Raw genomic sequence first — 14,477 nt, forward strand, 5'->3', positions numbered from 1 at the left:
CCCGCCGCGCATGCGCGGGAACCCCGCCGGAAAGCCGCCTGCCCGGACCGGTGGGGGAAGCGCCGCCCTCAGGCGGGGCGGGCGTCGGTGTGCGCGCTGCGCATGCGCAGCTAAGACGGAGCGGTGGCGTTGCGGTGTTTGCGCATGCGCGCCGGGCTCCGTGAGCCGTCCGGGCGGGGGCGGGTGTTGGTGTGCGGAGTGCTCATGCGCAGCTAAGCCGGGGCCGTCGTGTGGCAGCGTTTGCGCATGCGCATTAGGGTCCGTGAGGCGTCGGGCCGGCGGCGTTAGCGGCCGCCATGGCGGAGGACTTCGCGCTGGCGCTGCAGCTCCAGGAGCTGTGGGAAGCGGAGGACGCGGAGGCGGCCTGCCTTGAGGCCCCGCCGGCCCCCTCGCCCCTCCGCCCGCTGTCGGTGGTGGACGAGGCCTGGGAGCTGCTGGACCCCAGCCCCGACGTGCGCGGCCTCTTCGTGCAGTTCAACGAGGCGCTGTTCTGGGGGCGGCTGTCGGCTGTCGAGGTGTCGTGGAGCCCGCGCATGACCCTGTACGCTGGGGGGGGGGGGGGGGGGGGCGGGGCGGGGGGCGAGGGAGAGGGAGAGCCCCGCCTGGGGAGGGGACCGGGGGGCTGCTGCCGCTCTGAAGGCTTTGGGCAGCCGTAAGTGGCTTTTCCCGTGGTGGAGGGAAAACTGGAGAGGCGTTAAAGCGGAATAGATAACTTGGTTTTAAGCTGGCATGTGTCGAAAATTGGAGAACGAAAGGCTGAGGGAGCTGGGCTTGTTCAGCCTGGAGGAGGCTGAGAGGGGACCTTATAAATACTTATAAATATCTGCAGGGTGGGTGTCAGGAGGACGGGGCCAGACTCTTTCTAGTGGTGCCCAGCGACAGGACAAGGGGCAACGGGCACAAACTGAAGCAGAGGAAGTTTTTATGACAGCTTTGCAGCACAGCAGAAAGGCAAATAAGAAATGATAATAGCATATTTATTAACAAGGTTTAGAATAGACCATGAAGAGGAACATGAGAAATCTGAGATTTAAAAAGAGGAGGAGGAATATGCAAGAAATGGGAGATTAAAAAATAACCCCCCCATGAGGCACAGGCTGCAGCTGTGGCGCAGAGGAGCTGGTGCGGCTGCTGGCTGCCGGGGCCCTGTCCCCCATCTTCTCCTCTGCTGGTCCCAGCACTCTGCAGGCACCTGGAAACGCTTGGGTGCTGAGCAGGTAGAGGGCTAACCTCATGGAAGAAAAACAGTCATTTTGAAATGTTTCTGCTGACTTACTGTGCGGAGGTGAGGATGTGCGAAGGTAGTGACTGAGGGAGCTGGGGCTGTTCAGTCTGGAGAAGAGGAGGCTGAGGGGGGACCTTATCCCTCTCTACAACTACCTGAAAGGAGGGTGTAGTGAGGCAGGGATTGGTCTCTTCTCCCAATTAACCAGCGACAGGACGAGAGGCAATGGCCTCAAGCTGCAGCAGGGGAGGTTTAGATTGGATATTGGGAAAAATGTCTTCACTGCAAGAGTGGTCAGGCATTGGACCAGGCTGCCCAGGGCAGTGGTGGAGTCCCCATCCCTGGAGGGGTTCAAAAAGTGTGTAGATGTGGCACTTGGGGACATGGTTTAGCAGGCGTGGGGGTGTTGGGTGGATTGTTGGACTTGATGATCTTAGAGGTCTTTTCCAACCTATGATTCTATGAAAAGCCAGGGGAGAGTGAGGGGTGAGATGGCAGCAGCCGGTGGTTCTGTCGCTGTTGGCTGCTGCGAATCGCCAGCCTCTGTTGTGTGTGTTTTGCTCCATCGGGAGTTGTAACGAAAACAATCCTCTGCCTCCTAAACAGGTTAGCTCTGAACTGGCCACTGTAAGTTCTTTTTTTCCCTTTTTTTTTCCGGATTGCTAGCTTTGTAGTAAGTGATTGCAAGAGATCTAATAAATTATAGTATCTCTTCTGCTAGTTCTGTCACAGTTTATCATAAGGAACTTGCAGGCTTTTTTTTTTTCTTTTGCTTACTGATGTTGAGTTTTTCAAGTAACTACTGAAAGTGTTTTTTCATGTTCTGAGTTACCTAATGTGTGTTGGAAGGGGCCAGCATTTTAACTCCAATTCTCAATTTTATTCAAGTACTACAGAAACAAGTAGCTATAGTGTTTTATTTCTGTTCTCTTTCAGCTGCGCTGGAGTGTGTAGATATGAAGGAAAAGGTGGAATGTGTTCGATTCGTCTGAGTGAGCCGCTCCTAAAGTTAAGACCAAGAAGGGATCTTGTTGAGGTATTTGGAAGTTGCTCATGAATTTGCATATAAAATGTGTTGTGCCTCGTCCCCACTCCATACGCACATTTTACATTTCGTAGTGGGATTCTTATATAGAGTGACTCACACATCATAAAATAGTGGTGGTTATAGTGTTACATTTTTGTGGCTTGTGTTGCGATGTGGTAACCTTTCAGTTTTATGTTTCTAAGTGTGCAGCTCTGAGTAGGAGTCTAATGTCACTTGTTTGCTTTACTGACTGTATAAAGGGGAAAAAACCCAACTTTTTTTTTACTCCTAAATTATCCTCTAATATTAAAAACAAGCATGGACTGTAAGCACAATCAGAAAGTGGCTATAGGTTCATCTTTTAGGTCGAAAGGCCAACAGCAGAAAATAAGGATATACGATATGGCTGTAAACATAACTTTGTGTGGCTGATGGTTTGAGTTGGCTCGACGTTCGGATTTGCTGCATGAACAGAAATGCTGCAGAGTTTCAACTTTAACACAAGTGTCTTTCTTTGGTTGCAGAGGGGATGATCTCTTTAAAGATCTGACTTAAATTTGAGGATTATTTCTCCTTTTTGTAATGTCACTTGTTATAGTAATATTCTCCAGCATGTTCTGGTGGTATGGGAATAGAGGGAATGTGGTTTGATAGATGGAATAAGTATAATGTTTTTATGACCCAGACTGAACATGCATGAAAATAAGATCATACCAAGATAAATGTAAAAGAGGAAAATATTTCCAGCGCAATTTTGAAACTCTGTGTAATGCTTTTCAGTAAATAGCTAATGATTTGCATCGTTTCAGACACTTTTGCATGAAATGATCCATGCCCTGCTTTTTGTTACCAATAATGACAAAGATCGTGAATCTCATGGACCGGAGTTCTGCAAACACATGCGTCGCATTAATCGCCTGACTGGAGCCAATGTCACAGTAAGCGAAATCCACTTAACCTAATGTAATAAAGATTTTTTTTTTTTTTTTTTCCCAAAGTTGGTTTTTCAGTATGCCTGGTGTGGTGTGAGTAACCTATATTTTCTTGTTGGGCACTTCACAGTGGGCACCGACACAAATTTGCATCCCAGTGTATGCCAGTTCCATAGTTATTTTGTTGGGGATGATGGTGGGAACAGGTTGAGGCAGATGTGGTGGGTTATATGTCGTATAATTTCTCGAGTATATTCTCTGTAAGTATTTTCTTTTAAACTGGAAACAATGTAAATGATGCCAGGGACAGAATAGCTCCACGCTCTGAGTAATATTTGGGGAAGAGCAGTCTGTTTTAGTTGAGATTTGTATCAGCAGAGGCTAATGAGTTGATGATATTTAAACATCGTGTGTCTGATAAGATAAATTAACCTAATAGCTGGAGGGAGAATACAAAACTGGTATTGTTTGCAGTGCATTCTAAACAGTGTGTTATTTAGGCTGAAACTGTGGATAGACTTTTAAAGTGATTTTATTGCATTTAAAAGAAGACAGCCAGGACATACTCCTATATATCCTGTCTTTTAAAGCTTTGTTTTAATAGTATCTAAATGTTGATCAAATTTCACCCAGGTTCAGCTCTTTTAGCTGGTAATGTAAAAATCACAGCAGTAATGGAAGGAATAGAATGGTAATACAGTTTTAAAAAATATGTTGTAGAACTAGTGATACAAAATTAGAACCTTTCTGAATGGCTGCTTTTTTTTTTTGTCTTAAACCTAGATCTATCATAGTTTTCACGATGAGGTGGATTTGTACCGCCAGCACTGGTGGCGATGCAACGGCCCCTGTCGAAATAGAAAGCCTTACTTTGGGTTTGTGAAACGTTCCATGAATAGAGCACCCTCTGCGCGTGACTTTTGGTGGGTTGAGCATCAAGAGACATGTGGAGGGACGTTCACAAAAGTGAAGGAGCCGGAGAACTTCTCCAAGAAATCCAAGGATAAAACCCAGCCAGCAAAACTTCCAAATTCCAGCTCAGCTAACAAAGGTATTTAAAATAGTTCTTTCTTCGCCAGACTGTTTTTGTCCAAACAGTCCCTTGCACAAATACAGATCAACCACTGCATGAGCTTTGTTTAGATATTACTGCAAATATTAATTAATTCTAGTATTACTGCTATTAATTAATTGTAATATTACTGTAACAAAGAACAAGGCCCGTTTTATTTGTGCATTTTTAGGCAGCGCCTCAACTTAATTGTCTGCAAAAGTTTTCGTTTGCTGTGCTCTTTTCAAGCAGCAGATTTTTTGGGCGAAGCACATAAAGTACTAAGCCTGTGATTTATGTATGAAAAAGTTACTAACTTTTCTTATTTTCTTCTCTTCTTATTTTGCAGGGAAGACACAAATGCATGATGTGCAAGATCTAATGCCATTTAGTGGAAAAGGGTATCGGCTTGGAGGAGGAGACAGTGGACTCTCAGGGAAAAGCACAAATTCCGGCAGCATCGTTAGAAGCGGTGAAACACCTGGTTCGCAGCATCGTTCAGCAGTAAAGACAATACCAATCCCTAAAAATGAGATAAAATTTGAAAAATCACCCCGTAATGGCGTCTTCTTTCCACTTTATGCTGATGATGCCAGTGAGAAAATCAACTTCGCTTCAGAGCTTGAGTTTCCTAAACCCTCTGTTGCCGATACAAAAGCTTACAAGAATGTTAGTGGATCGCCTGTGAAAATTGCTCGCGTTATGGAAGAAAAATCAAACCAAGGCTCTGCAAATGGAAAGAGGGTTATGCCATTTTATGACAGGCCACCGAAACAGTTTTGTTTTGAGCAGACAACAGCAGCTCAGGTTGCATCTGAGAAAAAAACCCCAGAGCGTACTAACACAGTGCAGCAATGGCCAAAAATGGAAGACAAAACTGCCTTTGAAAACTATTTCATTAAAAAAGGGACTACTGATGTCACTTTAAGTATAAATACACCTATGAAAACCAAAGCTGAATCTGCAGTGTCCTCTCCAAGTTCCAGCACTGCTGCAAGGCAGGATAAAAAAGTCAGCTGTCCTGTTTGCCAGACTGAGGTTTTGGAGTCTAAAATAAATGAACACCTTGATTCTTGTCTTGCATAAAACCCCTCAGAAAGCTGTCTCCAAAATGATAAACCAGGGCTGAAAACGTTGCTTCAGAACTACTTCGCTCAGGGTTTGCCGAGCTGCGGTTGCTTCCCCGTGTGCCTGTTCTGAACTGGAATTTGAACTGCCGTCAGCCTGCTGAGCGACAGGTTTTGTGGAGCTGCACGTCGGCGCTGACGACGAAGCTAGCTGCGACTCGTGTTCCAAGGAATCGAGTACTCGTGTTTTTAGGAGGTGGATGTTCGTGCCAGCGGTCTTGCTGCGGCAGCGGCATGGAGACTTGGCAAACGGCGTTTTCAAGGCAGTTTTAGAATGAAGACATTTTTAATGCTGCTGATTTCTCTTCGTTCTTAAGACCCCTTTGTGTTGTGTGGTTTTGGTTTTTTTTAAGTGTCTTTGGCCATTCTGAAAGTTCACCACCTATAAAAGAGAAGAATTCTTCTGTCTACTGCGATGTTATTAAGTGGCAGGTATTTTTAGAACAGTAAAAATTTTGCATGAGCCAGAATCACACTCTGAGGCGGTCCTTCCCACCTGTGCCCTGTTTGAAAAGATGGGTGAGAGCACAAATCTCAAATATGGGCTTTTGTCAAAGATGGGAGAGGCACAGGCATCGAAAACGTAGCACAGCGTCCGTTGAGGTTTAGTGGGTGGACTGTAGCAGGAGAAGAGAAAATCCAGAAGGGCGATGAAGGTGCTAGGAAATCAAGCACAAGCCACTCAGTAGATGAGGAGAAGGCCTTACACTTAAGGGCTCGATTAAAAACAAAAAAAAAGTATTTTGAGGAGCTTGTTTTCAAAAAGGATATAGAAGTTAGCTATACTGTTGGAGTAGTCAGGTGGAAGCTAATGACTGTCTTGGGTGTCTTTTGATCAAGGATCATGGCTAGACTCTCCACCCGCTTTTTCTGAGGGTTTGCACAGACTCCGTGTTGAAAGTTCACAAGTTTTTGGGATGTAGGTATTATGTGTGTGAGTAACTGACCCCCATGTGCTGACCCTAGTAAGTAAATGTTGTGAGGAGTCCCGGTAGCAGCACCGCTGAAGACTCTTCCTGGCTGCAGCGTAAAAGCCGTCCCGGTTTTTCAGTTTTCAGTTAAACTTCCAGTGCTTTACAGGCCAAAACGGCATTAAATCAGCGTTAGCTGGCAGCCTTTGCTCTGCCTCTCCTGGAAGCCAGCCAGGCTGGCGATCAGCGTGAACGAGCCGCTCAGTTCAGCGCGCAAAGCGCTGCGCTCTGAGAAGTGACGAACGCGGAGCAGACGTGCTTTCTGCCTAAGCTTTCTGAAATGGCAACAGTTCTCTTGCTGCGCTGGAAGTGTTGAACTGGTTAAACAGTTAACAGTTTGATTCCTTACTTGTAAAGCTTGTTGTAAGTGTTTTTGTTTAAAAAAAGAAAAAAGCCATGAGGCCATTTCCTGTATGGTTGCTGCAACTTTAAATGGCTGTGTTAGCCTTGGATGCACATATGTTTGCCTTTATGGAATTCCTTACTTGCTGCTCCCTGTTGAAAATGGGAAATAAACTGATGTGCAATGGAAATTGGTAAATGATACCTTTAGTCTTTTTAAACATTGGCGTATTTTTTTAAAATATTGACACTACTGAGGTGTAGTGTGAATTGGATTGTTCTTGCATATTCTGAATAAACCAAGTTTTAAATTTTCGTAAAGCCTGGGTTTCCTGTGGCAGTTGTGGCCACCTTGCGTTACTCACCAGAGGGCTCACTTGTCTGTCTCATAACAGTCCGGATCAGCAGATCCTTTCTGTATTAACACTTTTCCTTCTTAAAGTTCCCTGTAAAAGCAGGTGTTAGTGAATATAGGCTGCATCAACCTCTGCCTTCTCCATTGTATTTTTAGTACAGTTTCACTTTTGTTGCCTTTGTGTGAAAAACTTGTACAAATTCCGATTCTAAAACTTGATTTGGCAAGTTAATTTTCCGTACTTCCTTCTAAAAACTGCAGCATCTGTCGGTGTTCCCAGTGAAACTTGGCGCTTACAAGGACAGTACGACCTAAAAGTATTTGTACTATGATACAGTTTTTTCAGATGAGAACTAGATTCACATCATCCATGGTCCCTCTCACCATGAAGCATTTTTTGAGACTTCCTACTGTTCTCCTTGTTTTCCTGGTTTGTGTCTCTCAGGGCAACTGATAAGAGTAAAGGAGAAGAGAGGATTGTGGGTGTCATTAAATGGATATTTTTTTTTCTCATGTCTTCTTTTACACCAATGGTGTTCATTTGAACAACAAATAGAAAAAAAAATGTGGGAATTGACCTGTAGAATTCACTGAATACTGTGGCCAGGCAGGGGGAGAAACCAAAGCTACCGGCACGTCCTGTCTCCGATACACCAATGCCCTAAAGTAGATCTGTTTTCAAAACAACTGGGAAATGTTGGACCTGCTGTGGAAAAACAGCCCCTCTGCCCATGGGTGTTTTTACAATGAAGCGTTCTGATGCCAAGGCCTCTCTGACACAGAGATAAAGGTGACAGAGCTGGGCGGACAAGCTTTGCAGTTGCTACCTGTTGTAGGTTGTTCTTAACAGCTCACGGCCTTGTTTTTTTGCGTGTGTTACTGCAAACGCTGTTTCTGTAAGATTTTATTCTTGAAGACAGTGTTCTTCCCACAATCAGAACAATGGCTACCAGTATGTCATTAAAATATGCTGGTAATTCTGGGTCAGAAGTGAGAAATTTCATCTTCTATACCATATTCTATATTCTTCTTGACTTTGTCCTGAGTGAGTTTAGGTACCGTCCGTAATGACACAACCTGGTAATGGATCTTGAGCAAACGCCTCGCTGCACTGCAAAACGCATCGCCTGGCGGGAAATCGGAGGAAGGAGTGAACACCCGTGACTTTCGAGGCTGATCAGGTCTGAGAGAGGCTGACAAATGGTTCTGCAGACGGAAGGCAAATCCATCTCCTGCTGTGGTGGTCTGCTGGAGTTGCCCAGCACGGTTCAGGTAAGGTCTCTAGAGGTTAAACTACCCAAGGGGGGATTGCTTGGCTGTTTCATTATTATAAGAAGAGGCTGCTCTGAAGTTGCCTTGAAACTGGTCATCGGGCAAGAAATCTTGGAGGTCAAATATTTTCAAGTGTTTTTTTACTTCATGGAAATATTACCTAGGAAGCTTTCATAAGACTTGAGGAGTTCTGGTGGGGCGGGAAGTCGAGTTTTTCTCCAGACTAGTAAAAACAAATTAGTGTCTTTCAATAAGATAGGTAGTAGAAACAGTCTGCTTTTGTAACATGTTTTAGAAGTGATAATGTGTGTTCCTCTGTGCTTTACCATCCCCATTAGTCCAACACTGTTTGTTTTCACATGGGATGCCTCGGCTGAAGGGAAAGTCTACTCTCGCAGCTAGTTCAATGCTAATTCCTACGCGTAAGCTGATGAGCAGGGTATTTATGTCGAGGTGGAAGTCAGGGGAGGGGCTGCTGCTCAAACCACAGAGGAATTCGTTACCTGAGCCTCTTTTGCAGGAGTGTTTTTCAAGGGAACAACTAAACATCGTTCATTTGGACCAGGCCGTGCCACCCGCCGCTGTACCGGTGTTGGTAATAAAGGACAGCGGGTGGTGTGTTACAAACCCAAAGGCTCGAGAGGGCATAGTCGCAACTGGGTACCTGGTGAGTAATTCCTGACATGCCAAGTAGCTACTCAGAATCACAGAGTGCTTGGGGTTGGGAGGGACCTCTGTGAGTCACCCAGTCCAACCCCCCTGCCGAAGCAGGGTCACCCAGAGCAGGCTGCACAGGACCTTGTCCAGGCGGGGTTTGAATATCTCCAGAGAAGGAGACTCCACAGCCCCTCTGGGTAGCCTGTTCCAGGGCTCCATCACCCTCAGAGGGAAGAAGTTCGTCCTCATCTTCAGCTGGAACTTCCTCTGCTTCAGTTTGTGCCCGTTGCCCCTTGTCCTGTTGCTGGGCACCACTGAAAAGAGTCTGGCCCCGTCCTCCTGACACCCACCCTGCAGATATTTATCGGCATTTATTAGGGCCCCTCGCAGCCTTCTCTTCTCCAGGCTGAACAAGCCCAGCTCCCTCAGCCTCTCCTCGTAGGGGAGATGCTCCAGTCCCCTCACCATCCTCGTAGCCCTCCGCTGGACTCTCTCCAGTAGCTCCTCATCTTTCTTGAACTGGGGAGCTCAGAACTGGACACAGTACTGCAGCTGGGGCCTCACTAGGACAGAGTAGAGGGGAAGGAGAACCTCCCTCGACCTGCTGGCCACACTCTTCTTAATGCACCCCAGGATGCCGTTGGCCTTCTTGGCAGCCAGTGCACGCTGCTGGCTCATGGTCAACCTGTCATCCCCCAGCACTCCCAGGTGCCTCTCCACAGAGCTGCTCTCCAGCAGGTCCGCCCCAGCCTGTACTGGTGCCTGGGGTTGTTCCTCCCCAGGTGCAGGACCCTGCACTTGCCCTTGTTGAACTTCATCAGGTTCATCTCTGCCCAACTCTCCAGCCTGTCCAGGTCTCACTGAACGACAGCACAGCCTGCTGGTGTATCCACCACTCCTCCCAGCTTTGTGTCATCAGCAGACTGGCTGAGGGTAATTCAAAGGTCACGCTTCTCTTGCAGCAGCAGCAAGGTACGCTGTAGAGTAAAGGGCTTGTGAGGATTTTTCTTTGTCCTGGGGTGTTCTGGAGCCCCTCGGTCCTCTTGTGTTTTGTAAACGCTGGTGTCCTTGTAATAAAGCAAGCTACACTGTACTGGGGCCTAACAGCAAGGAAGAGCAAATGGTGGGTTCCTGAGGCAAGGCGCGACGGGCGTCTCTTCTCAAGGGGCTGGAGCAGCCGCTGGCGAGGGCAGGGTGACGCGGGCCGCTCTGGCTGCCACCACGGCCGTTCGCTGCGTCGTCCTTGAGCACGGCCGTCGCGTTTTGCCGCCTTGTGTTGAAAAGCCGCTAAAAGGGGGGGCCTGGGTGAGCTTCCCGAGGTTCGTAACAATCCCACGAGCGTGGGATTGTTACTGCAGGAACGGCGGAGGGGAGCGAGCTGCTCTGCATCGGCGGCTGCCTACCTGCCAGCCCGCAGTCAGGAATCTTGTGCTCCAAATTAAACACCCGAGTTCTTACCTGCATCTGCATTGCTACAGCTGTTCTGAAGGCTGAAACAATGGTGTGCGAACGTAAAGACTCCGTATTAAGTTACCCTTCAAGGGTCATTTATGGGCAGACAGGCCGTGAATAAGACTTATGTGTGTGTACACGGCTGCGCGGGGCGGTGGGGCGGCATGCCCCACGCTGCGGGAACGCCGCTGTCAGCCTCGCCGACCCCCGTGGAGGAAGAACACCGAGAGCAGAACTTGGCAGCCTCCTGCGTCGCCCAGCCCTGCGCTCCAGGCCGCGGGGCGATCGGCTCCAGCCCCGACCGGACGGTGAAACACGTCGGAGGAGGAGCAGTGGGGGGGGTCTGCAGCTCACTGCGAGCTGAGGAGTGGAATTTACAGCTCACTGGGTTTTCTGTGTTAACTTTGCTGCAAGAGGGGCTTGGGAGAGGAGCCAGTAGCTCCTTTGTCTAGTTCAGGGTTCAGTGAGTAACCCGAAAGGCATCCTTTTGCGGTCTACAAATCCCGCAGCGCTCGCGTACATTGCAGTGAAAAATCTCATTTTCTGCCCCCGTTTGGCACCAGCCCAGCCCCTGGAGAGAGGCAGGACGGAGCTGTGGGGGGGCAGAGGGGTTGGTAAAACACAGACCTTCCCTCCCGCGCCTCGGCTCAGCCTGGGAACCAGCGGAGGGTGCCAGGCCGAGGGAAGGGTAGGGTGCTGTAGGTGTGACAGCTAAAAAAGGGAGGAGGCCTTAATCCCTCCATTCCCTTTTAGCCTCTGCCAGGCCAGGCTGCTTTAAGGCTAGATTAAGTTTCTAAGAAGGTGCAGCAGCTTGGCCTGAATAGCTCACCCTGTCTCTGTCCCGTCCAGCCCCATCCGCCGCATCATTTCAGCTGCTTTTTTGTCCTAAGAAGTCTGAGAACTGATGGTTCATAAACTGCGCAACAAAGAACGTTTGAAGGAGCAAAAACCAACAAGCCAATATTTGGCTCCCTATTGCTTGATTTAGAAGCACTAAATCCCTTGATTTTCTTTAAATGACATCGATCTCTGGACTATAATTTGTGGCTTCACTGCAAGTAGCTTCTCTTTAGAGATGTACTAACTGCACAAAGCCTGGGGTGAAATGGAGACTGAAGTTCAGTGAAGCCCCAGTACAGAACCTTACCCATAGGAATATGGTTCATTTGGGGATTTTAATTCCTCAAATCACAGCATCATTAAGGTTGGAAAGGACCTCTAAGATCATCAAGTCCAACCGTCACCCTGACACCCCCATGCCTGCTAAACCATGTCCACAAGTGCCACATCTACGTGGTTTTTGAACCCCTCCAGGGATGGGGACTCCACCACTGCCCTGGGCAGCCTGGTCCAATGCCTGACCACTCTTGCAGTAAAGACATTTTTCCTAATATCCAATTTGAACCTCCCCTGACGCAACCTGAGGCCATTGCCTCTTGTCCTATTGCTGGTTGCTTGGGAGAAGAGACCAACCCCTGCCTCACCACAACCTCCTTTCAGGGAGCTGCAGAGAGCGATAAGGTCCCCCCTCAGCCTCCTCTTCTCCAGACTGAACAGCCCCAGCTCCCTCAGCCGCTCCTCACCAGACTTGTTCTCCAGACCTCTCATCAGCCTCATTGCCTGAACATGAGCCAGCAGTGTGCCCAGGTGGCCAAGAAGGCCAACAGCATCCTGGCTTGGATCAGGAATGGTGTGGCCAGCAGGAGCAGGGAGGGGATGGTGCCCCTGTCCTTGGCACTGGTGAGGCCGCACCTCAAGTGCTGTGTTCAGTTCTGGGCCCCTCACTGCAAGGACATTGGGGGGCTGGAGCATGTCCAGAGAATCATGGAATAATTACGGTTGGAAAAGACCTCTAAGATCATCAAGTCCAACCATCAGACCAACACCCCTATGCCTGCTAAACCATGTCCCCCAAGTGCCACATCCACACGTTTTTTTAAACCCCTCCAGGGATGGGGTCTCCACCACTACCCAGGCATCCTGTTCCGATGCCTGACCACTCTTTCAGTGAAGAAATTTTTCCTAATACCCAATCTAAACCTCCCTTGATGCAACTTGAGGCCTTGTTGGCCTTCCCCCTCATCCCCACCCATAAGCACTCGACCTCGTCATCACAATTGTTGAGCTCTGTACAACCAAAACACTCCCAAGCACACAGAGCCACCCCGCCGCCTCTCCTTCCTTGCCTCTCCGTTCCGAAGGCAGCCATCCACTGCAGCCCTCCAGTCGTGAGAGTCATCCCACCGTGTTTGCGTGATGGCGACGGAGCCATCGCTATCCCGCTGCACAACGGCTTCTTCTAGCAGCTTCACTCAGTGACTTGCTGATGGGGGAAGAGCCAAGGGGCCTCTGTGCTCTTACTCCACTTCCTCCCCCACTGCTCTCCTCCCGCCCGACCGCCTTGGTCTCTTCCCAGAAACATCCCAGGAATTATCTGCACTGTCCGTTTCCTTCAGCTCAAGCTCAGCACTTCTCAGAAGCACGAAATAACCCAACCAGAGCAGTTTACTTTTTACGCCCCTTGATTCTGAGCGCAGCGTACCGAGGCTTTGGCCCGTTTAATGCGCAACCCGGCACACGCTCGCCGTTTTACGGGCGTTACTCCCCCGTTACTCGTAGGGCACAGCACGTCTTACACCAGCTGGTTTCCAACCAACGGCAAGACGAAACTCCCTGGTGTGTGACAGGACCACACAGCTCGGCACGGGCTGCTCCAGGTAACGCTGCGGCGGAAGGATACGGTACAAAGTCCGGGCTGTTCTGGCAGATGGCAAATGGGAACGCGTCCAAAGGGAAGCGTCGTCCTGAGGATAAAACACCCCGGGGGCTTCAGAGAGGATGGCTCCTCTAGCAAGCTGGGTACGGAAAGCTGCGAGTAGGGGAACTCAGCCTCAGATCTGCTGTCTTCTGCAGGACATGTCACTAGGAATTATTTAGGTTAGTCTTCAGATTTGCATTTAGCAGTACCTATATAGGAAATTTAATTTAAACGTAAGAAATTTAATTTAAACATAAGAAATTTAATTTAAACGTAAGAAACAAGTTCTTTACAGTGAGGGTTGTTGAACACAAGGAGCAGGTTGGCCAGAGAGGTTGCGGAGTCTCCATCCTCGAAGACCCTCAGACCCCAGCGGGATGTGGTCCTGGGCAGCCAGCTCTAGGTGACCCCGCTCAGGGCAGGAGGGCTGGCCCAGACCACCTCCAGGAGCCCCTTCCACCTCCGCAGCCCTGGGTTTCTGCCCGACAACCCCCTGAGCACTCCAGGATGGAGTGAAATCACGGCTGGATGGCATCTGCTCGCCCTTGCACTGGCACGGCCCGGGAGCAATCACAACATCTCCAACCACCAGTTCACTTCCAGCTGCACGTTTCTTCCTCTCCTTGCAAAGTTCAGCTCTCATCACCCAGGCCCTGTCCGGGAGGGACAAATCCCCCACCCCACGCACCAGAGAGCAGGGGACTTCAGGCAGGAGCCACGTGCCACGACACAAGGACAGGTACGAGGGAGCTGGGCCCTGCCGAGCCGGGCGGAGAAGCGGGGAGCTGGGTCACCGCTTCTCACGCCTGCCCTGGAAAAGCGGGTTTTAATCGCTGCTTCCTCGCCAAGCCGCGCGGCGGGAGCGGCGGGGATTATCGGCCCTGCAGATGACGTGAATCAAAGCTCAGATGTAATTAACTTTGAATGTACCTAGAAGAGATTTAAAAAGCAGGAAAAGCATCTGATGACAGGAAATAGGAGGTATTTCAGGCACTGCAAAGCCCCAAAAGACTATTCAAGCTAGCTGGCAACATTTCCCAGGCAGTTTGGCAGAGTGAAGAGGACACCACCCAAGAGGTTTCACTGCTAACATTTTGGGCTGACGCTTGGTGCTTGAAATGCGATTTTGTCGAAGCAGACGCACGTCCCGAGTGGTAAGCCACGATTTTGGAGCTGTTTGCAAAGCATTACGGGCGTGAGCATCTCCTGAAGGATGAGGAGACCCGAGGCTGGAGGAAAACCCCTAAAATTGCCTTCCTGCAGCCTTTTTCCTAATCCCTTCATGGGCTCCAGAGATGTGACCTTCCC

At 49.1% G+C, this 14,477-nt stretch overlaps 1 protein-coding gene across 1 annotated transcript; it reads left to right on the forward strand.

The window, feature by feature from the left end:
- The first annotated feature begins 267 nt into the window (after positions 1 to 267).
- SPRTN (SprT-like N-terminal domain) lies at positions 268 to 6,996 on the forward strand. Its single transcript, XM_075412160.1, has 5 exons — positions 268 to 541; positions 2,162 to 2,261; positions 3,062 to 3,190; positions 3,968 to 4,235; positions 4,585 to 6,996. Exons 1-5 carry the CDS (start codon positions 297 to 299, stop codon positions 5,319 to 5,321), a joined length of 1,479 nt encoding a protein of 492 aa, XP_075268275.1. The 5' UTR covers positions 268 to 296; the 3' UTR covers positions 5,322 to 6,996.
- Positions 6,997 to 14,477: the final 7,481 nt, after the last annotated feature.

This window comes from Opisthocomus hoazin, chromosome 2 (assembly GCF_030867145.1).
Source record: "Opisthocomus hoazin isolate bOpiHoa1 chromosome 2, bOpiHoa1.hap1, whole genome shotgun sequence".
NCBI lineage: Eukaryota > Metazoa > Chordata > Aves > Opisthocomiformes > Opisthocomidae > Opisthocomus > Opisthocomus hoazin.